Below are 22,115 nucleotides of genomic sequence, written 5' to 3'. Positions count from 1 at the left end.
GTCGTAAAGCGTAGACGCCCACATTTACGCTGTGCAATATGTAGGCATATAAGGGCTGGTTCAACTGCTACGTGACGCATGCTGATACACTTCATTAAGCTCTGACTCGGTGAAAACAACATGTCGGCATGTTAGCGCGAGGACCTTCTCTCCGCGTTTGGGTACGGGGAAGTTGCCTCGTTGAGAGACCCAGGGAGTAGCGTTACTCCGTGCCACCACTCTGGGTCGGGGAGGCAAGCCATGGCAGTAGTACCGCTGCTCCTCGACGCTGGGAGGGGGGGGGGCGAGGAACAGGGGATTGTTCTGCCATGATGGTAAGCATAAAAGAGGAAAGAGATACAGCCGTGTACTCTGCCCCCGCTATTCCGGCTGCCGCACTCTGCGTCGTTCGAGTTGGTGAAGGGGACAGGGTTTTGAGTCACCGAGAGTTTTACGTTCGATTTGCCGTACTCGCTCCGGTGGTTCCGACGGAGCCCCCCTGCGCGTTGAGCGTCTCGTACCCGGCCCGGACGAGGCTCTCGGCGCCTTGGAGGTCGCCGGCGCTGGTCCAGTAGAACAGCCCGGCCAGGCCCATCTGCTTGACGTAGTCGGCCTTCTGCCGCACCGTGTCCGGGACGTCGAAGCTAACGAAGCCCTTGCCGTCGGGCGAGTAGTCGACGTAACTCGCCGCCCCGATGTCGCGGTGGACGGATGCCGCCTGGGTCCACTCGCGCGGGATCTCCTTATACTCCATTTCCTCGGCGGACTGGAACTGCTCGTTAATGCCGCAGGCGCCACCGAACGACCTGGCGTAGGCAGGAACCCCGAGGAGTATTTTCCCCGGCGGGAAGTTGTGCGATGTAAGGTAGGTGACTCCGCGGTGGCACGAGTTGCACAGAGCCGGAGGGATGTTCTCTTGCGGGCCTAGCTGAGGGAATAGCTGGGCGTGGTGGCCGGAGACGGCTGTCCAGGGGCCGGTGAAGTCGTAGCCCATTAGATTCAACGTGTCAAGGAGCTGTCCCAAGACGTACAGGTCAATGTTCCTAAGGCAATACTCCCCTGTGGGGAGAGCGGTCGTGATGAGGTACTGCGGTGAAGGCAATGCTTCTCGAAGACTAGCAATCAAGGCCAGAAAATTTGCGCCGTCGCGGGGCGTAGTCGGGTGCTCCCAGTCGACGTCGACGCCGTCGAACTCGAACTCATCGACGAACATCCTGCAAGACCTCGCAAATGTTTGGAGACATGCGGGGTCGGCAGCCACGAGGGGGAATTCGGCACTTCCGCCGCCGCCGCCTATGGATACCAGCGTCTTCAGACCTGGCGTCGCCCGCTTCAGCTTGGCGAGCGCGCGAAGGCAGCCCTGCTCCCCGTCTACCGGCTTTTGGCTATCCCCAAACTCGTCCAGGAAGCGGAGAGACCCGTCGGGGTTGAGTCGAGTGAAGGCGTAGAAGACTTGGTCGACGCAATCTATCTGCATCGAGGAAGGGGAAAACCCCTTGTAGACGCTCCAGCCGGGATAGTAGACGGCGTTGACAAAACGCGGGGTTGAAGACATGATTTCCTCCTGCTCATCACTCGCACGCCCTCTGTGCTTCTCTTCCCTCTAATATAACTAAATGCTATTAAGCGGTGGGTGATTCAAACAGGTAAGCGAGGCGTTAAGCGAGGACGGAAAAAAAAAGAGGCAATGCGTGTTACTTAATTGCGACTATTTTTGACTATTGGGGACTATACGGGGCCCTCGGAGAAGTACGCGAGTTAAGCACCGGTATCGTGACAGTGGCATCGCCTCCGAATCTGGGTTAAGCTCGATCGCAGGCGGCGTTGTCCTTGTCTTCGAGCACGAGTTCGCATCTGGCCCGACCTCCGGAAGTCAGGATACCCCGAGCGACGGAACTGGTGGCGTTTCCTCAAGGATGTCTCCCCGCATGCCAGCCGATTAGAACGACCGAGCCCGCGACTTTAAACGCAGCAAATGCGGCAATCCCCCTCTGGCTAGCCCGTGGCCACGTCAGCTACGCGGCGCTCTCGGGCAACGCCTTCGAACCCGTTCTGGATCAAAGTTGAGCGGGTCTGGGTACTTGTTGACCTTGACGTTTTGGCAATTCGGCGGGGATTCCAGGTAGGCGTTCGGGAGATCCTCCGAAGCGTGCGGGCAGGTAGATGAGGTAGATACGAGAAGTGGTGCGAAGGAGACTACATACCTAGGTATCTCTACTTAATAATGTGGACGCAGTCGACGTCTCGGTATAGACATAGGTACCTCTTAATAGCCAGGCGTTGCTCGGGCAGCGAGTATGTAGAGAGATGGTTGATTATTACCACTTGATGTTGGGAGGTGGAAGCTAGGTGTACCTACCTACCTATACCTTAGGTACCTATGAGCAATACCTAGGTAAATATCCGATAAAGAAATTCCATGCAATTAAACAACATGAAACCCACTCCTCCCTGTTAGCTATTCAAATATTAGGTATAGTACCTCCACTAAGGTACCTAGATTGTAGTGTCCGCCCGCCGCGCGTCGATCTTAACCTATTCCGTGATTAGCTAAAGTTGACTGCCAACTTCATCTCGTCTCGGCCTCACCACGCTTCCGTCCTTCTCGAGCCTCGATGCCGTAAGCAAATTACACCGGTAGAAGGAAAAAAAAAAGAAGAAGAAGACTGGCTCCTAGCCGCTGGCGACGTCGTGATTCTGGAGCCAGCTGACTTTAAAGCGCCCAGGGACACCACATGTCGACCTTGGCGCTATCTATCTGCTTGAGCACCTCGAAGTCGAGCCCCGTTTGTCGGAACACGACGATGATCTTATCGAAGCCTTCGAGCACTTCCTTGTTCCAATCGTTGTCGCCTAGACGGTGGATGTGTGGGATAGCTGATTGCTCTACCAGCGGGTCGGCAAACATGGCGTCCACTCGACCCGAATCCGCAAGTGTCTGGATGAGCATCAGGCCGGGCGAATTGCTCACGCAGGACTGGCCAGCCTTGAAGCCGACGCCGACCACCAATACCCAGGGGCGTTCGCTGCTGTCCGGTCCCGAATCGTGCCCGGGTAAAGCGATGTCCGGCAATGATGTCAGCCCCGGTTCCTGGACAGACTCGACGTGATCTGCTATGGGCCTATTAATGTGTAAAAGCTCGCCGCCGAGGGGAGACAGGGCAGGCTGGTCTTGGCCATTCGCCGCCTCCGATGTCTTCTGGAAGATGGTGTCGATGATTCTGTGTCCGATCCTCTCCGGCCCCTGCCGCACCGCCCCCGCCGCGTGTTTCAGCAAGGGAAACGAGCTGTTAGTCATGAGATAGTACGGGTTGACTGGAATGCAGTATCCGCCGACTCCAAGGCTAGGCGTATACGGCGTATAGCCGAATGGCTTTGTGGAAGCTGCTTCGTACACCTCGTATGGGTCGATGCCGTGGCCGACGTACGCATCCGCCATTTCGTTGGCGTATGCGATGTAAATCATCCTCTGACAGTTCTCATACAATTTGGTCATCTTAGCTGTCTCCGGAGTGGATACGGGAACGATTGTGTCGAATACCCGCGAGTAGAGCTTGGCGATGGCGTCAAGCGATCCCGGGATAACACCGTCCAGCCCAGACAGGATCTTGGGGATTTCTTATATCGGTAGGTCTGTTCGTCCGGGGTCGACTCTCTATCGAATAGTTAGCGGAAATTCCTAGGTCGGTGTTGTATTATACCCGCTAACGTGCCTCTGGAGACATGCCCGCGAAAAAGCCCCTTTCCCTGGCTAGGGGGCCGAGAAGCTGTCTTGTCATTCCTATAGCGACGGAGCTCTCGATTACTACGGTTGAGCCCGCCCGGGCGTATTTCTTGATATGAATTAAGGCGCTTTGGATATAGGAAGTGTCGATTGTTTTATCGGCGTTAAGGAGTATCGGCACCGAGATTAGAAAGTGTATTACCCGAGCGAGCTCTCGGGGATCGAGAGTAAAGGTTGCCTAGCTTCCTTTGCTTTCGTATTCTCTTCGTAACTTCCCGATCTGCTCCTCAGAGACATCAAACCCTAAAACGTCGTACTGGCTGGAAAATCTTTGAATGAGATGAGCGCCGACATATCCGCATCCTATGACGGCCACGAGGGGCTCATCATCCTCTCCAACGTAACTAGAGTCAGTTAGTGTTGAATATCCCGTCCGGTCTAACTGGATGGGCAAAGCGGCCCTGCTGGGTGGGGTGTTGGGTGGCGAAGTCTTCTGAGTTGGTTTGCTGGTTTGGTTCGGTGTATCTATGGCTAGGCTGAGCGGAATCGACGTCCAGGTTTTGGCTTTCTGCATAATATGGTCGAAGGGAAACGGCAGCATCTTGCTCTATAAAGAGAAAAATAATATAAACGACAAGTCTAGAGGAGAAAAGTCTTGGGGAACGAAAACGTCAAGTTCGAGGTAAGGAGCGTGTGCTTGACAGGATGTGAAGGATGATGAAGAACCCAACTGGTTAATGGGCTGAATATATAGTGTCGAAGACGCATGAGAGAATCGAAGGGATACATAAGCTCTGACTCAAAGAGGAAGCAAAACCGGTCCTCGCTACTCAATGGTTACTCATTTGCATGGACAACTGAAGTAACTTTCTACGCAATACAAATCACACATTAAACCTCGTTAACGTTATGCACGGTTCGCTTCTTTCACCATTTACTTCTTGTGTCGGGGAAAATCTACCCCCTACCCACCAGGTTCGCAGGGAGTCGTTCCAAGAAGCCTATATCCTGGGCGGTCCCTTGAACGATTCCGTTCGGATATTTCGATGTTGTCTTGGGTTGGCAACAATTTGCTAAGTGAGTAGGATGTCCTCATAAGCTACCCAGAGCTGGGTCTGTCGTCTGCGGGCTCCCTCAAACCTTGACTTGCCTTATTTATATAGTGTAAGGAGCCTTTACTTGTGTGGCCAGCATGACTACATATCTAGTTAGCACAGCACTTGCATTGTTCATCTTCCTACATTGCATAGATGGCTCCTCTGCGATTCCACTGAGCTCTTGAACAGGGGTTTCCAGGCTCACATAGGCGTTATTACTTATTACTGGTTTCTCAGGCACTGCATGATGTCTGTGTGTACTGGTCCAAGATTATGCTTCTGGTATTATTAGAAGTATCCTTTATTTAGCAAGCAAGCTAAATGAGCCAAGTGAGGTCGAGTTGTCGACTAGATCTCGACGAAAGCCCCGTCCCCTTGGCTAGAACGCAAATATAAGATAGTACCAAAGAGAGGCCCAAGATTAACAGCTTATTTGGATATACCATCAGTAGGGTTCGCTATAGGTTCGTTCGACTCACTGTGGTTTCCGGGGGGCCCCATAGTTTACATAGCTTACCCTCCCAATGACAAAAAAAGGCGCCTAGCATGAGGTCCCCCTCGTCTACTAGAACAAGACAGAAGCCATAATTTCCCTAGGTAACTTTATCAGGATCTAATTTACCCCCCAGCTAGGCCCTGGTAACCGTAGTTCTATCTCCTCGACCTGGGTTTTCTGTCCTAGCCCCTTAGCTATTGCCACCACAACCACCACAGCAAGCCCGCGGGGTTCTACTAAAGGGTATATGTGGCTACTTGTCAACAGGGTGTCTTTATTCCTAGATCTCTCCTCTTTTCAATCCGGAGTCTTAGATCCAGACCAGCGGGCATCAAGTCACCCGGCAGCCTTTCCGCGCTTGGATACCCGTGTTGTCAACACCACGTTCCACCCCCTTCTCGTTGCTAGATCTAGAACTCGCCGACATCGTTCGGTTTTCTCCCTTCTCGACACGCTGTCGCCGCCCGACCATGGCTTATTCTTCGAAATACGATAGCTTTAAAACTCCCTCGAAGGGGGCTACGTCCCTCCCCAATAATTCCACCCACCTCATAAAGGTCTACATGTCCGACGAACCGATGCCATAGGTGTAGCTAATCGTGGCGAGTAGTCTAAGGAGACTTTACTCGATGGCCATCTCACCTATTCGGAGGTAGAAAGCCCTTATCCGAATAAACCAGGCGCGTCTAGTAGTACTTCTACTCCACTACAAGATATAAGGACCGAACCCGTCAGCTCTCCTAAAGTGGCTAATTTTACTCTGGGGAAGGCCATTATTACCGATGCCGTGGGGGTGCTACCCTAGCGGAACCTGGCCCGGGTCGGCCCTCCTAAGATATCAACACCCGATCCGCTGTCCTCTATGCTAACGCCGTTTATGGTGCGCTCGCTAGCGTCACCTGTGGTTTTAATAGGGAATACGGCCAATGTAATAACCTCGGCTTTAGCGAACGACGCTATAGACCAGGCTCTCCTTAAGAAAGGGAAAAGGAAAGTTTCCGTACAAAAGTATATAGTAATGGGTGGGCTGCTCTCCGTCAAGTAAGTAGTAGCTGATGGAAGAATTATACATATTACCCTGTATACACCGCTAACTCGACCTAGCTTCATGATGATCTTCGCAACTTGGTGGTGGCCCAAGTACTATTACATTTACCTTCCCTTCATTTCTTTCCCCCTAGCCCTCAATTGCATCATGGTCATCAACATTGTCATATTCCAGACGAAGAACCAAATTATCAAGCCGAAGAAGGATGTGCCCGGAACGCCAGAGGAGATGGTACTGCTGATGCCATGCTACAACGAAACACTCGAGGAGTGTTCCAGGTCGCTCGATTCGCTCGTCAACCAAGTCGGTATCGGCCATCACCAGCAGGCAATCCTGGTTGTCTGCGACGGCAGGGTCCGGGGCCCGGGCATGGAAAAAAACACGGCCGACTACCTCAACGAAGACATATTTGTGAATAGCGTGGAGCGAAGAAAGATCCGCGCGGCGTACGTCGCCTGGGACGGCCAGTTGATGGACGTCGAAATCGCTCGGGGGTTGTATAAGAAAGTGCCCTACTTGTGCATTGTTAAGGAGCAAAACCAGGGCAAGAGAGACAGCTTGATCGTCGCACGCTCGTTTGTCCATAACTTCAATCTGCGCCGGAGCCGGCCCAAGGTTATCTTCAGTCCCGAGTTCCTCAAGTCGATGACGGACTTCCTTGTCCAGGATGCCAGGATGAACCACGTCGAGCTCTTGATCGACATGGACGCCGATACCGTGTTCGCGAACGATTGCATCAGTCACCTGATCGAGGAATCCCATCACCCGGGCACCGTCGGCGTCAGCGGCTACGTTACGATGGATTTCTCAACCCACAAGTGGAATATCTGGTTGCTTTACCAGTCGGCCGAATACACGATCGCGCAAGGTCTGCGACGCCTCCACCAAAGCGTCGTCACCAAGAAGGTCTCGTGCCTACCGGGATGCTGCCAATTGCTCCGCGTCTGCGACGAAACGTGCGGAGACTACATACTCGTCCAGGAGTTTGGATATCACCCCAAGCCGACAGACGGCATCATCAAACGTATTCGCGCCACGGCGTCTGAGGACCGTAACCACGTCTGCTTGATGCTGATGAAGTTCCCCCATGCCCGCACGCGGCAGGCGCTGAAGGCGTACGCTTACACCAACGTCCCCCACTCTCTCTCGGTTTTCCTCAGCCAGCGTCGTCGCTGGACCCTGGGCGCGACGGGTAACGATCTCATGCTGTTTTTCAAATCCCCGCTCCGGTTCAACCTCTGGGAGCGAATCGTGGCACTCTGCAATGTCCTGACATGGTGCTTGAACCTGTTCGTCATCGCGAGTTTGGCCTGCATGATATTCGCCTTTATGCGTACGTCTTCTCCCCCTGCCCTTGCTCTCCTCACGTCGCTCCCCCTCCCGATACTCGCACGCAGGCTAACATAACTCTGTATGGACCAGCCCCTCCGGATCATCGTGATCTTCGCCTCGCTCATGATCATTCCCCTGTGTTATTACCTAACCATGGTGGTATGGATGTGTCGCAGCTGGCTCGAGCGCGCCCAGTTTCTCATAGGCTTGGCTTTCTTCGTGATCTGCGGCCCCTTTATCAACGTCTGCGTCACCATCTACTCCTGCTTCTACATGGACAACTTCGGTTGGGGGAAGACGCGTCAGGTCGTCGCCGAGACGGGCGAGGCCACCGAGCCCGATTGGCAGGCCCAACACAGTCGTCTCGAAGAAGCAGTCCATGACGAGGTGAAGATCACGGGTAGCCGGACCCCAGACGTCGAGAACCAGATAGCCCTCGAGGTAGGTATACACGACGCCGTTCACGGTGCGGTCGGGAAGTCAGATCGCTCCCAACAAAGTCAATGTGGGCTTGTCAGGTATCCCCAGCAGGCCCATGATTCCGGACACCCCACTGATGCCCGGTGCGCCGAGTATGACCCTCTCCCCGAGCATGCCCAGCACCCTGCTCGTTTCCGGTGTGCCACGCCGTTCGGATACTCGGCAAACCCTCAACGCCCCGCGCGTCTCTGATAATATATAGGTACAGCCCCGAAGCCCAAAACGTAAATGGAGATGTCCAGGATGTATGAGTAGCGAAGGTTGGCAAAAGTAACTGTAGATCAAAGTTTCCCTCGTCGTCGTGTTTCGTTACGAAGTCTCCTGACCCTCCTCCTAATACCTTACTTCCTTACTTCGCTACCTCTCATTTCACACACACACACACACACACACACACACACATGTACGTATGTATGTCTAGGCTACTCTCGCGCAGCGGCGACTAGCCAAGACGAGACGGTAAGGGAGGCGATGCGGGATTCCGCCCCGGATAGTATACGACCACTGGGTAGTCCACTCGGTGAGCCAGGACGGCCTCCGGAGCTTCACAGTCGCAAGAGCTGATACCCCTCTTGTTTGCCAGACTAGAATTGGTGCATATTCTTGTGCTATGAAGACGTGCATGAATCCAGACGTCTATGGGGAACGAAGACGGCCGGAAGAAGGATAATTATCGGCGGAAGAGGTAGGTAGGTAGGTAGATGCTTGACTGGCCTCTCACGAGGCAGCAATATACAAGAACTACTAACACCACAACGCAGCAGTCAAGACTTGCTTTTTTTCTCAACGTGTGATGCCGTTTTTATCCTAAATAGCCAGGAGCCATGATTTCGTAATTGTCCCTGTTTTATGCTCTGATCACCCAAGATACGCCTTTCCCAGACTCAGGCCTCGAGCGGAAGAGAAACCCAAAATCGGGTTTATCACAACCTTACCTCGATACGGGGATCTAATACCGGCTCCCCCTGCACATCTGCGAGCTTCCGTTCGAAAACCCTCTGGCCAGCCCGAAGCTTGCAACCTTCTACGCGGTAATAGCATCCATATTAATCCCCCAGCGAAGAGCACACGGGTCCTCGTTCTCGTCCCGGCGCTCTTGATACCTGCTAGTAGTCCGACCTTGGGCGGGCAGAGCAGCCTGAGAGGCGGGAACACCACCCGCGAACACGGCGCGGAGATGCCGAGTGTCGAGTGTGTCGAGTGTGTCGAGTGTGTCGAGTGCGTGCGATAAACGGGGCGCACGCCGCCGTGATGCCGCCGCTACTAAGCCACCTTCTGACCTCAGCACAAGAGGAATACGCTGGTGGATGAGAAGTTAAGGAGTTGATTCAGTTGAGGATCCTTCTGTCGTTATACCGGTAACGGCGCGGTGCATTTGGGGTTGATGTAGAGATCCGATTGGCGCTTAACACGCTACATGAGTATTATAGGGGTTGTTTATGCCGTTTATTCTTTCATCGGCCTATCCATCTTGCGCCTCGGTTAAGATCTATTATATTTCCATTGTCCCGCCTCGACTTGATCTATGAAGAAATAATAACCGTAGGTATGTGTCGCGTAAAACGTAGACCCCTACGATACGCTTTTGCGGTATGTAGGCATATAAGGGCTGGTTCGATTGCTACGTGACATAACCCCCCAGTTATTGGACACGGCGATGGGTAACAACTGCTCACAGGCGGAATTGAACCCTGGTGGTGCAACCCCTTTCGGTGGCGCGGCGCCTTACTGCTAGCTCTGGTCTAGCTCTGGGTACGTTTTTCCCAGATGTAGCTGTGCGGCTCCGTATCTGGGGCTATCAACGCGCCGGGGTTAGGGTAGCTATCGCTCGTCTTCGCCAGAGCACTCAAGTCGGTGTGGGCAGAGGAGCCGCCACGAGCTCTGCAGTTCCGAGCACTGCGGCCCCGAGCTCAGTCCCTGCTGTAACGAACCCGGGTCTCTCGGGCTTGAGCTTAGGCCAGGTCGTGTCGGCTTGGCAGGAACAGAACCAGCAGAACCCTGGCGCGAGCCAGGGGGAGCAACCAGAACAGTGATAGTGACCCCAGAGAGGCGGGAGAGCTACCTTCTCCTCTGGCCAACGCATCGGCTGTAGCCTGGCCCCGAATGGATTCTGCCGTTGGAGGTAGGACGGGCTGGCGCTGTTGGTCCGGGTGGTGGTTCCGGAGGAGCTCCTTTCCTTCATCTCCTCCCGTAGCTCGGCCGTCTAGAGGAATATAGTTAGAAGAGTAATCAAAGCTATAGAAAGCTCGAACACTTACCGTATCGGAATTGGGATCAGTAATCTGGGCGGCGACGAGACGCTGGGCGGGCCGCACGACCATCGGGTGCCTGGAACCTATTATTAGCTTATAGCGCTAACCACGTAGCTTTGAGGGGTGGCGGACGTTAGAGACTGGAAGCATTTACCTGTAGAGCGGTGCGATGCCGCGCTACTTACGCACCGATAGCAGGGCACATCGTTCCGCGGCCCATGCTCTTCAGTAATAGGCATAAAATACGTCGATGCACTCCGCGCTTCTCCACGTTTTCGTACCGAAAACCTAGGACCTCTCTGAAGGCTAGAGAAAAAGGGGTAAGTAGGAATCGACGCTTGATTGAACTACGAAAAGAGATTGATTAGCAATCGACTCTTGATTGAACGGGGAGAAACTGACCTCGATTGATTTTGTATATGAATAGGATTAAAGTAGGTAGGAAATCGACGCGTCAGTAGGTAAATACCATAGCGGGAGGGGGGGTCTATCGACCGTGTGTCTGCAATGCTGACACTGTATGGACATAACCTCCATATGATGTAATACTGACGAACGCTTTCTATAAGTATAAGATACTTATAGTAAAACTCATGGTACGGATTTTATCATAATCTAATATAAGCATTACAAGGTAGTCATTATAATAGAGTAGGTATCTATCACCTTTTCGACATTATAACTATCCTCCGGATAGAATAAGAGCTGGTTCAATTTTGGTATGTGACAGTATGTTTGTATATTATGAAGTAGAGAATCTGCCCTTACAAGCCTGCATACGCAAGGTGTATGTATAGGCGTCCATGTTTTACGCGACATGGGTATGCCTATATATATCTCAAGGCTCTATACAGCAAACCCCTTTTCAATACCTACTCACCTCTCTTTTCTTCCACCTTCAGGGGCCTATTCCGCCTTCCAGCTGACTTCCTCGATATTATTTCGTGGGCTTTTCTCTAAATCGGACCAGCTGTGGAACGTATACCTATAGGGAACGTGTCCTGGTGGTATTTCACGAACTAATTTCTTACCTACTGATCGGCGTGTTCCTGGTATTGTGTAGCACCCATTCTAGTCGTACTTATACGTCGTCGCCCCTCGCCCGTAAGCTGATTGGGGCGCGTATACCAGACGATAGGCCGGCCCTGTCCCTAGCCCTGCCCACTTCTCCACGTGCAACACCCCACAGCTCCTGCGTCCCAGGGAGAAAGAGGGAAAGGTCGCTTTCTGTTCCGCTCCGGCCCATCGCTAGGAGCAGCGCTTGACAAGCGTTTGCCTAGGCGGCAGCAGGGCGTAAGGACTAGGTGCCGGTGGATCGAATGGTCAGGGGTGGTGACCGCAGCAATGGGCGTTGTCTAGGTAATTTGGCTTGGCCGGCCGTTGCTTCGGAGAGCGGGAGCGGTTCCCATTGCCGCATCGAAGACCGGCGATCCCTGCTTGGCCGCGGGTTCGCCCTTTTGCCCTCCGTGGCTCCCTATCGATCCGGCTCTCGCGTGGTGTTGATATTATCACACCCATCACTGAGAAAGGGCGCGGGTCAGCGAACGAGGAGAGACAGACGGGGTGGGATTTTTCGGGAAATTTGGAGTCTCGCGCGGAGGCCCCGCGGGGGAAGAGGAGCAGGCGAGAAGATGAGGAGATGATCGTCTCCCCCCCCCCCCCCCCCGCCTCGTTTTGCGGTCCCTCTTCGAGTCCGATACCCCGTACGACGACTGTGGGACTCGAACGACGCATCCTGTTTCGCCCGTCCGTCGAATCCTACCTGGCCTGCATATTCGGGGAACAGCGGGGTCAGATTTTCGAAGAAGAACCTCGCTCCCTCTCTTCCCGCCTCGCTCTCTGCGTTGCTAGTTTCGCCTGACAAGCTCCGGTTGGATCCCGGTCTCGGTCACGCGCCTAGGGCTGGCCTTGTCCCCAGCGACGTCTTCTACCGCGGCGACCCTCGGTCTGATGTCGGGTACGAAGCACGGCGAAAGACCGACTCGCGACCTGGCGATATGACGGCTCTATAGATCTGGGTCGACTCTAGCTACTTCAGGTGGTCTAGACGACGCCCTTTGCTGCAGGCGAGGGTTATAATATGAAGGTCGTTTCCGTCTCGTGATTTCCTCATCGTCCACTTTCTTGCCCCTTCCCCCCTCCCCTTCCTTTCTCTCGAGGTTGTCGGAAGATATAGACATCTTCCCCCCCCCCCCCAAAGCCCTTTTATCGAGCCACCCTATCTTCCCACGAAAGCGAAGACCATATAGGGGCAAGGACTCGTGAACGGATCCGTCTTGTCGCTGCGAGATAGCGCCGAGATGGAGAGACTACCCGGCTTCAACGTGGCCAACTTCCTTGAGAAGCGCCAGCTTCTCATCGCGATCAATTGCGTCGCAGCGCTGGTAAGCTTCAGAGACGATGGCACCCAGGCTGCGTGCCCTGATCCCTGGATTCCCTTCTACGATCCCTAACGTTCCGTGCCCAAGTCTATCTTCTTCTTCGGCTACGACCAAGGCATGATGGGCGGCGTCAACAACGCCAAAGACTACATCGACCGCATGGGCTTCGGCTACGTGGACCCGGAGACCGGGGAGCCCGTCGTCACCGACAGCCTGCTGCAAGGCGGCATCGTGTCCGTCTACTATCTGGGCACCCTGTTCGGATGTCTGGGCGGCGGCTGGGTCGGCGACAAGGTCGGCAGGATCAAGACCATCGCCGTAGGGGCGGCCTGGGCTATCGTCGGAGCGTGCTTGCAGTGCTCGGCCATGAACCACAACTGGATGATCTGCGGTGAGCTTCAAGCCGGTATCACAGGAAAGGGTTCGTAGGGCTGACTGTGTTGCATAGCGCGCGGTGTCAACGGCATCGGGACCGGCATACTAAACGCCATCGTCCCCGTCTGGTGCGCTACCCCCCTTTTCTTTGTCCTGAAGCAAGGCGGATCGCACGCAGCGACCGCTACGATCTAACGTCGAATCCTCTCGCGCAGGGCGACGGAGACGGCAGAGCACACCTCGCGAGGGCAGTTCATCGCGATCGAGTTCACGCTGAACATCTTCGGCGTCGTCGTCGCGTACTGGCTCGAGTTCGGGCTGGCGTTCGTCGACGGCGGCGCCTCGGCCTTGCGGTGGCGGCTCCCGGTCGCCTTCCAGATCGTCCCGCTCCTCGCGCTCCTCGCGTCGGTCTGGTTTTTCCCCGAGAGCCCGCGCTGGCTCGTCAAGGCGGGCCGCGTCGAGGAGGCCCGCTTCGTCCTGCGCCGGCTGCGCGGGTCCGCCGGCGACGGCCGCCGCGGCGCCGACGCCGAGCTGCACGACATCGCCGGCGTCGTCGCGCTCGAGGCCAAGGAGTCCCGCGCGAACTCGTACCTGCACATGCTCTTCGGCGTCGGCTCGGGCGAGCTGCACACGGGGCGCCGCGTCCAGCTCGTCATCTGGCTGCAGATCATCCAGGAGTGGGTCGGGATCGCGGGCGTGACCGTCTACGCGCCGACCATCTTCCGCCTCGCCGGCTTCGACGCGACCAAGAGCCAGTGGATCAGCGGGCTCAACAACGTCTTCTACATGTTCGCCACGCTCGTCTGCGTCTTCACTCTCGACCGCATCGGCCGCCGCTGGACGCTGTACTGGGGCGCCGCCGCCCAGGGCGCCGCCATGTTCCTGGCCGGCGCCTTCGCGAAGCTCGGGCAGGACGCGGGCGCGCGCGGCGACGCGGCACGCGCAAACGCGTTCGGCGCCGCCGCCGCCTCCTTCGTCTTCGTCTTCACCTCCGTCTTCGGCGCCACCTGGCTCACCGTGCCCTGGCTCTACCCGGCCGAGATCTTCCCGCTGCAGGTCCGCGCCAAGGGCAACGCCTGGGGCGTCTTCGGCTGGAGTATTGGTAATGGCTGGCTCACGCTGCTGTGTCCCATTATGTTCTCGAGTAAGTCGTCCATGCTCCTCTCTCTTCATCTATCTCGTATAAAATCCCTATCCCACCCATTTCTAACCGTGGCCCCCCCCCCCCCCCCACCCCAGACATCGGGGCGACGACGCTGCACATCTTCGGCGCGTGCAACATCCTGGCGATCCCGGTGGTCTGGGCGCTGTACCCGGAGAGCAACCAGCGGACGCTGGAGGAGATGGACCTGCTGTTCGCGGCGCCGACGCCGTGGGTGTGGGACGCCGAGCGCACCTTCGCGCGGCTCAAGGAGGAGCAGCCCGGGCTGCTCCAGGCGGCCGCGCGCCCCGGCGAGCCCCGCCATCGCCATCGCCACGACGGCGACCGCGAGGCCGGCCTCGCCGTAGTGCACCGCGCCGCGTCCGCCTCGAAGCCCGAGGAGGAGAGCGGCCTCGCTGACGCCGACGGGAAGACGGAGTCGCTGTAGGGGCGCGGGCGGATGTGAGTCGGTCGCGATGGCTGCGGAGGAGTCGGGGCGCGGTCGCCTGACTTGCTAGGTATTTCTAGGGCTCGTTACTAGACGAGCTCGGAGGCAGAGGCGGGAGTTGTCGTTGGCATATGCTTGTCTGGGGGGGCCTGCTTGGACTCTCGGTGTGGCTATCGGGGGAGGCTTGGTAGGAGCGGGAATGGATATACCCTCTGTGAAATCTGAACGTGACTGGGATAGCTAGCTAAGGCTATGTATATGTTGGTATGCCGTACATATCGTGTAGCCGTCTCCTATTCGAACATCTTGACATCTATGCTGGCTCACGGTGGCTTCGTCCTCTGGTAGGCTGGGCGTGGGTGCTGAGATATATGCACCGGATCATGTATGTATCCCGGGAACGCAAGAGTAGATGTTATGCAGGTATTGGTGAGCTAGGTATTAGAATTATTGTCCCGTGGTGATGCGAATAGGGGTCCGGCGAGCTGTCGTTCTTGGAGTGGCAGCCGTCGTCGATGTGTGTAGTTCTAATATAGTAGGCCTCATATCGTGTCTTGTAGACGTATTCCTAACTATCTCAGAGGGACGGCTGTCGTCTCCGGAAGCAAAGGCAGACAGTACCTGGTAGCACGGCCGTAGTCAGTAAGATAGGCATATGTAGAGAATATCTCTTCGGCTTGAATACCCCGTGTCTGCAATAGGGGTGTACTGGCATGATATCGACAGGGCAGATCGATGAATAATCTATGAAGGTCGATTCCTGTATACCCAACTCAAGGAAGCCAAGGTCTTTCCTTGAGGGCGGCAAGGATCACCACATCGCCGTCGTCGCGCCCCTAGACAAGCATACTGCCCCAGCATCCCATATACTCCGCGCCTAGTCCACCACGCAGCCACACCACCCTCCACTTTTCCGCTGAGACAGACAAACAACTCACCATCAGTGAATATACAGAGGCCCAGCAGCCATCCAACCACGCCTCGGCTATACCTCACCGTACGATACGTACCTCGCCTCTCTGGTCGTCGCGGCAACCCCGTCGGCCGACAAACAGCCGGGGGCCAGGGCGAAGGGGTTATATGGCCAAATAGACAACGAGTTTAGCAAGTAATGGGTGAGACCGGTTAGCTGCAGCGTACCAACTGCAAAAACAGTTGGTATGTTGGTACGCTTCCGCTGGAAACCCCTGGTCGTCGGGTACGCGTGACCCGCTACGCCTGCCTTTCAGCTCCCTCCCTCGGAGGGTGCTGGAAGGCGGACGTTCGGCGGTGATGGCGTGGTCAGCCCGCAGCCATTACTTTTGCCGTCCTGTATGCCTTTGCTCTTAAGGGCGAAGGGTTCGATTCCGGCCTTTGCCCCAAGACCAACCCTTTTTTTTTTGGATGCCTCCCGCTCACCCCCCAACCCCTTTCCCCCCTCCTCTCCCTCTTGTACCTATATATATACTTAGGGGGACGTCGCTGGATTGCTCGTACGTGATGCCCTATCCTAGGGTCGGAATGGAGATGGACGACATCATCACACTCAGAGTTATCTCCCATCGTCCCGCCCTGTTTGCCTTATAAACTGGCCCACCATAGCGCGCTACTTCCACCCCGTTTCTACCTACAAGCCTCCGTCTATCCACCCCCAGTAGCAAATAACAGCGCTGTAGCACCGCCTCTGGTACTGTCGAGTCGAATGGGCCTCGCGCAAAGTGGACAATGCAAAATTGTTACGCTCGTATTCTGTCTTTTCTCTTCTCATCTCCTCGTTTACAACGGGCACACACACACACACACACACACACACACACACACATACGCACCATGGAATCAGTAGCAGCAGTATTACTGGACTACACCCTACATTACACCTCGCACCGCGCCCTCATACGTACAATCTACCTCGATCCGAAGCGCATTTCGTCCCAACCCGGCCACTGTGTCTGGCAGCCTAGCAGCAGCGGTAGCAGCAGCGGCAGCAACAGCGGCAGCAACAGCATATATGACGTACGTATCTTTCTCTATCTCCCTCTTCGTGCTTCGAACAACAAATCTTTCCCATGCTCCCCACTCTCCCTCCCACCGTCCTAAACATTACGGTTCGGTCGCACTTCGCCCCCTTCCGGCAGACGAGAAGGCCCGTCTAGCTTTGTCACCCTAGCCCAAAACCCGACCAGCCACGCCCGCGCCACTCCTGTCCTTCGTCTGCGTCTTCCTTAGCGCCTTGCCCATGTGGATTTCGCTTAGGAAGCCGGACGGTCTGCCCCCGCCGCCGCTTGACGGCGGGTCACCCGCGGGCGGTGGGGGTGGTGGAGGAGGTGGAACCCCACCGGGAATCGGCGGCGGGGGCGGTGGCATAGAGGTGGGGGCACCTGCCCCGAAATCAGGCATTGGCGGTGGCGGAGGCGGCGGAGCTGGCGAGCCGGTGTTCGGCATTGGCGGCGGGGGCGGGGGCGCGGCTGGTGCGCCATCTTCGTGAGGCGATGCTATGGGCGGGGGCGGGCTGAAGGGTGCCGAGGCTAGAGCCGGGGAAGCCTGGGCAGACTTGTCGCCCGTGGCTGATAGTGGTCGAGGAGGGCCCATAGAGCCGAAGAGCAGCGAGGCGAGCTGTGCGGCACCTGCGGCGGGGCGGTCGTCGTCCGAGTCGTCGTCATCTTCCTCGTTGCCAGAGCCCCACTCGTCATCGGTGTCGGGTCGTCTCCGAGAAGGCGGCACTACCGAAACGGCCGGCTTAGCGTCTTGGGTCATCCGATAGAACGGGTTGTTGGTAGAGACGTCCGCCGCAGGCGCGGTGGGTGGAGGAGCAGGGGTCGTAGCAGCGGGAGCCGAGGTCGAAGGCGCTACCGGAGAATCCGAAGATTGGGACAGCATCCGCCGGTAGGGATTACGGCTTTCCGTTTCGGACGGCGGGCTGGCAACGGCTGAAGGAGTGGACGCCGCTGGCGGCGCAGGAGCGGGTGCGGGAGGTGGCGTGGCCTTGCGTTCCAGTTCCTGACTGCCCAATTGGCTGCTACCGAGTGTCGGGGTGGATGCTTGGGGAGTGATTTGCTGCGGGCCCTCCTCGTCTTCTGACGACGAATCCTCTTCCATTGCTGCGAGCTGTCGCTGAAGCTCTAGCTCTCGTTGGCGCGCAGACTCGATCTCGGCGCGTTGGGCAGCAAGCTTAGCCTCCTTCTCTTTTGCTTCGGCCAGTGCTGCCTTCTTTTTCTTCTTCTCCTCCTCCTTCTTCAATTTGCCTTGTCGAACTTGCTCTTCCAAAGCCTTCAGGCGGGCCGAAGCCGCGTCACGCTCTTTTGCAAGCGCATCTTCCTGCTTCCTAGCCGCATCCCTAATTGGTGTTAGAACGCACAGTCGGGGCGGGGTGGGAGGGGGGGGGGAGTAATGTAGATAGGGGTATGAAGGGGTATAGGGGTATAAGCGCTTACTCCATCTGCTGGGTAGCTCGTCGTTGTTCTTCGTGCTCCCTTGACAAACGTTCCTCCTCAGCCTTCCTGGATGCTTCCTCTTCTTCGGCCTTCTTTGCGACATCGTCATGCTTTCCACCTTTCCGCGTAGGAGGCGGGGGAGGTTTCTTGGCGTCTACCTTGGGAGCAGGAGGGGGCACGCCCTGTTCCTCAGCGATTCTGGCCTGCCGCTCCGCTTCCCGTCGCGCGTCCTCCTCCTCCGCTTGTCGAAGCTTGGCCGCCCGTTCTGCCCTTTCGCGCTCTATCCGCTGGGCCGGGGTCTCTCCCGGCTTGGACGGGGCCTTGATACCGAGAGCCGCTAGGCGCTCAGCCATGCGTTGCTCTGCCTGCTGCTTAATGAAAGCGGCTCTCTCCTCTGGCGTCTTATACGCCGAGTACGACCCGCCGCTAGGTGCGGGGGACTGAGAGGTTGAGGGAGTAGCAGTGCGAGATGCCGACGCAGGACTTTCGTATCGGATTGGCGGCGCCTCCGCCTTAACAGGTTCCGCTGTGCTAGTTCGCCCTCCCTTGCGGTCCTGGGCTCTGACTCTGGCTGCCCGGCTCGAACGCTGAAGGTCGAAGATGAAATCTCGAACCTCATCCTCAACGCCGAGGGCGTCTTCCCAGCGTCTCCTCTCGTGTTCGTCCGCCGAACTCTGGCCGCCTTCCTTAAGGTTGTCTTCGATGCCTCGGGAGAATTCTCGGACGCTTTCCTCGACGTCGCGGACCATGCGCTCATTGTTCTCTTTCTCGGTCCGGATCTTGAGACTCTCTTCTTCCAGTCGCTTCTGCGCATCCCCGTCATCGCCACCGGCGTCGATCTTCTTGCCAGTCAAGGCAGCAGTTCTCTGCTGCATCATAGCCTTGGCTCTAGCCTTGAGGCGGTCCGATTCTGTAATTGAGCCACCTGGCCCGGTGCCGATTATGTTAGAAGCGCTTCCGGGGTGGGCTTTCGCGTCCCGGAGACGGAAGAGTTCCAGTTTCGCGTCCGAAATAGCCTTTTCAGTCTTCCGGACCTGGGATGCCAGCTCGGGAATTTTGTCGGTCAGGTTTTGCAGCTGGCGTTTTAGAGCTCGACGCTCGGCTTCCGAGTCACCGCTCGCCAGTGCCGCGTCGGGATGAGCGTCAATGTCATCCTGAATCCGCCGAATGCGGCGATACAGCTCTTCGGCCTCGCGCCTGTCGCGCCTGTCGAGAATGTCGTCCTCCTCCGCCGCGGCCTCGTCCTTGAAGTCCATAGCATCCAAGAGGACCTGCTTCTCCCGAATCTTCTTCTTTAGCTGATCGATAGAGAGTTCCTCGTTAGACGCCACGGAAGCTGGCGATTCGGGCCGAGGTGAGGAATTGCCGATACGACGCCGCGCGCTCGATCTGTACCCGACGTCGTCGTTGTTTTTGAACACTGTCGCGTCCTTACGCCCAGCACTGAGCCCGCCAGTGGTTCCTCTGAACGAGTGACTCTTTAAGTAACTCACTCCCGTTTTTTGAGGTAGCAAGTCGGCGCCAGAAGACTTTCGGAAGTCGGACTCCTGGCTTAGCAGGGACTTGATGGTGCCGAGGGACTCGGTGAGATTGCGGGTAGACGGCGGGACAAGTTCGGGTGGTAGGGTATTGGGAATGGGGTATCCGTTTAGTTTTCGGTAGATGAGATGCATGGCTACGGCGAACTCGTCGAGGTTCAGCTTACCCTTGTTTCCGTTGTCAGATAGGGTCCAGATTCGTTCGAGATCGGCCTTCTCGAGACCGCTCTGGCCGAAGATCTCGATCGCTTGGTCTCCTCCGATAAAGCCCTTGCCCAGGCCGTCCCATGCCTTGAATAGTTGATCGTAACGCGTCTTCTCATCCTTGGTGATCGCCCAGGGGATTACTGCATTGCCGGACAGACCGGCGGTGGTGTAGCTCTGCTGCTCGCGACCGGCCTGCGGCATCATTCGAGCTTGCAATGCGTCTATGTTGGGGAGGCCGGATGCAGGTGCGTTTACTAGACCCCACTGGCCGGGTTTACCGGTCGGTTGCGCATTGAGAGGGGCTATACCGGTAGGAGAAAGACCCCCCGGAAAGCCGGTGGGCATCGGAGGCAAAGGAGGCAAAGGGCCATTGTAACCAGTAGGCTGCGGATTGTTCAGGCCGCCGGGAAAGCCGGTCTGCTGAGGCTGTAGTGTCTGACCCGCGAATCCTGTCGGCTGTCCTGGAAAACCCGTCATCTGCGCCTGGAGCAACTGGGTATTCGAAGGTAAGGGCTGGGGATGTTGTATGACTGGCGGAGTGGAAGTATTCTGCCTGGTGAAGTCGGGCGCGTTGGTCGCGGCTGCGGAACCGGGGCCATCGTCGGCGATACTAAAGTTGATGATGTCGACCATGCTCGAAACCTCGTTTTTGATGTGGTCCGGCAAACTGCCGGGAAGCGATTTGCCCACGAGCTTGAGGTTGCACAGGTACATAGCTAGCGCAAACTCGGGAAAATGTAACTCGCCTGATCGAGTGGTGTCGGCGAGAGTCCTGCGGCGTGGGTGAGAGATTAGATGTATCCTCCCGGGACTCGGGGTAACGAAGGGACGGGAGGTAGCCTACCAAATGTGGGATAGCGAATCGCCATCCAGCCTAGATCTCAAGAGCAAGTCTCGAGCCTTCTCTCCGGACATAGTCATGCCGTCACCCACGGCCGACTTGAACAGGGTCTCGAACTTGGATTGATCCTGGGCCGTTATGAAGGACAATCGGATGTTGGGGATCTTGTTAGCGGGCTTATGCGCGCCTTGAGCACTCGGCTGAGGGTCGGCAGCACCGCTCGCTTTGAAGGAAGCCGCCATGGCGCTGAAACCAGTCGGCTGGGCGGTGATCGCCGCCGATGCCGGCGCGGATATAGAGGGGCCAGCCTGGGTAGACGGAGCCAGGAACGCATTGTTCTGGGGCGGTTGTTGGTGGCCGGCCTGGGTCTGGAACTGCGAGGGGATCTGAGGCACGGGGGGCGCGGTCGTTTGGTAGCTCTGTTGCGGCAGAGCCTGGCCGGGGAAGCCGGTGTACTGAGGCTGAAGGCCCATGGACGACTGTTGAGAAGGCATGCCGGTGTGCTGCGGCTGCATGCCCTGCGCACCTGGGAAGCCGGTATACTGCTGAGTTAAGGGGCCCTGAGCGAACCCGGTCGGCTGCGGTGCGAACGTGCCTGGCTGCGTGGGTTGAGGTTGTTGACCCGGGCCAGCCCCCATGCCGAATGCGTTGCCATACTGCTGCTGGCCCGGGCGCAAGTTGTTGCCGCCGACGAAGGAATTGGTATTCGAATACATGGTGGGATTAAGCGCGTGCTCGCATTCAGGACGGGCGCTTGGAGAGAAGGTCGTTGGGGACGAAGGGCTGGGTAGGTCCCTGAGGACGGACCGAAGGGGGGGGGAGAGACGAGTAGGCACCTCGGTAGCGACGATGACAGTGTAAATGAGGCCAAGAAAACAGAAAACGGCGGGAACGGTGGACAGCGGCAGGCAATGGTATCGATAGTGGTGGAAGAAAGGGAGCGGGAAGTAGTAAGAAAATTGATGCAGGTGTTTCCGTTGTAGATGACGACGCAGCTTGGGGACGGTGACCTTTGAATTGGTCGACAAGGAGTGGCTTGGCATAATTTACACGGGTCCTCCCATCCAATGGCTTTGCGCATCACCGCTGAGGCCTCGACCACCTGTGTAGCACTCATATGCATAACCTGCACTACATGTAGGTACGTTAGAGGTCCCTCCTCCTCCTAGCCCACTACCTAGGATTGGGTACCTACGGGTAGCTATCCAGCGCATCGAGGTCCGTTACAGGCCTACCTAACGTATTGCCCTAGGTAGCATCGGGTACATGCCCGCGTGCATAACTCAACCCAACCCACCCCCTAATCTCTTCCCCGTCTCCTTGAAAGGGGTCAGTACTACCGCCTGAGGTAACCCAGGCGCCTCGA

The 22,115-nt window shown here is 56.7% G+C and overlaps 5 protein-coding genes across 5 annotated transcripts; 2 read left to right on the top strand and 3 right to left on the bottom strand.

Moving 5' to 3' along the window:
• Positions 1–227: 227 nt before the first annotated feature.
• On the bottom strand, positions 228–1,863 carry GGS23DRAFT_228955 (glycoside hydrolase family 18 protein). Its single transcript, XM_051512034.1, has one exon. It carries the CDS (start codon positions 1,532–1,534, stop codon positions 431–433), a length of 1,104 nt encoding a protein of 367 aa, XP_051369272.1. The 5' UTR covers positions 1,535–1,863; the 3' UTR covers positions 228–430.
• An 829-nt stretch (positions 1,864–2,692) lies between these two features.
• On the bottom strand, positions 2,693–4,277 carry GGS23DRAFT_606829 (uncharacterized protein; the record flags this gene model as incomplete). Its single annotated transcript, XM_051519954.1, has 4 exons — positions 2,693–3,586; positions 3,632–3,634; positions 3,693–3,941; positions 3,999–4,277. 4 exons carry the CDS (start codon positions 4,275–4,277, stop codon positions 2,693–2,695), a joined length of 1,425 nt encoding a protein of 474 aa, XP_051369271.1.
• A 2,130-nt stretch (positions 4,278–6,407) lies between these two features.
• GGS23DRAFT_606828 (glycosyltransferase family 2 protein) lies at positions 6,408–8,384 on the top strand (the record flags this gene model as incomplete). The annotated part of the gene is made up of 3 exons (XM_051519953.1): positions 6,408–7,637; positions 7,767–8,121; positions 8,359–8,384. 3 exons carry the CDS (start codon positions 6,408–6,410, stop codon positions 8,382–8,384), a joined length of 1,611 nt encoding a protein of 536 aa, XP_051369270.1.
• A 4,041-nt stretch (positions 8,385–12,425) lies between these two features.
• On the top strand, positions 12,426–14,886 carry GGS23DRAFT_228865 (general substrate transporter). The gene is made up of 5 exons (XM_051512033.1): positions 12,426–12,792; positions 12,877–13,180; positions 13,238–13,292; positions 13,380–14,308; positions 14,404–14,886. Exons 1-5 carry the CDS (start codon positions 12,709–12,711, stop codon positions 14,751–14,753), a joined length of 1,722 nt encoding a protein of 573 aa, XP_051369269.1. The 5' UTR covers positions 12,426–12,708; the 3' UTR covers positions 14,754–14,886.
• Positions 14,887–16,518: 1,632 nt separating this feature from the next.
• GGS23DRAFT_580609 (uncharacterized protein) lies at positions 16,519–21,747 on the bottom strand. The gene is made up of 3 exons (XM_051517135.1): positions 20,753–21,747; positions 18,164–20,680; positions 16,519–18,066 (listed from the first exon to the last, which is right to left on the bottom strand). Exons 1-3 carry the CDS (start codon positions 21,463–21,465, stop codon positions 16,896–16,898), a joined length of 4,401 nt encoding a protein of 1,466 aa, XP_051369268.1. The 5' UTR covers positions 21,466–21,747; the 3' UTR covers positions 16,519–16,895.
• Between the last annotated feature and the right edge of the window lie 368 nt (positions 21,748–22,115).

This window comes from Durotheca rogersii (assembly GCF_024521655.1).
Source record: "Durotheca rogersii strain YMJ 92031201 chromosome Unknown GGS23scaffold_23, whole genome shotgun sequence".
NCBI lineage: Eukaryota > Fungi > Ascomycota > Sordariomycetes > Xylariales > Xylariaceae > Durotheca > Durotheca rogersii.
The sequence above is the reverse complement of the archived record's forward strand: the minus strand, read 5'-3'. Positions and strand labels throughout refer to the sequence as shown.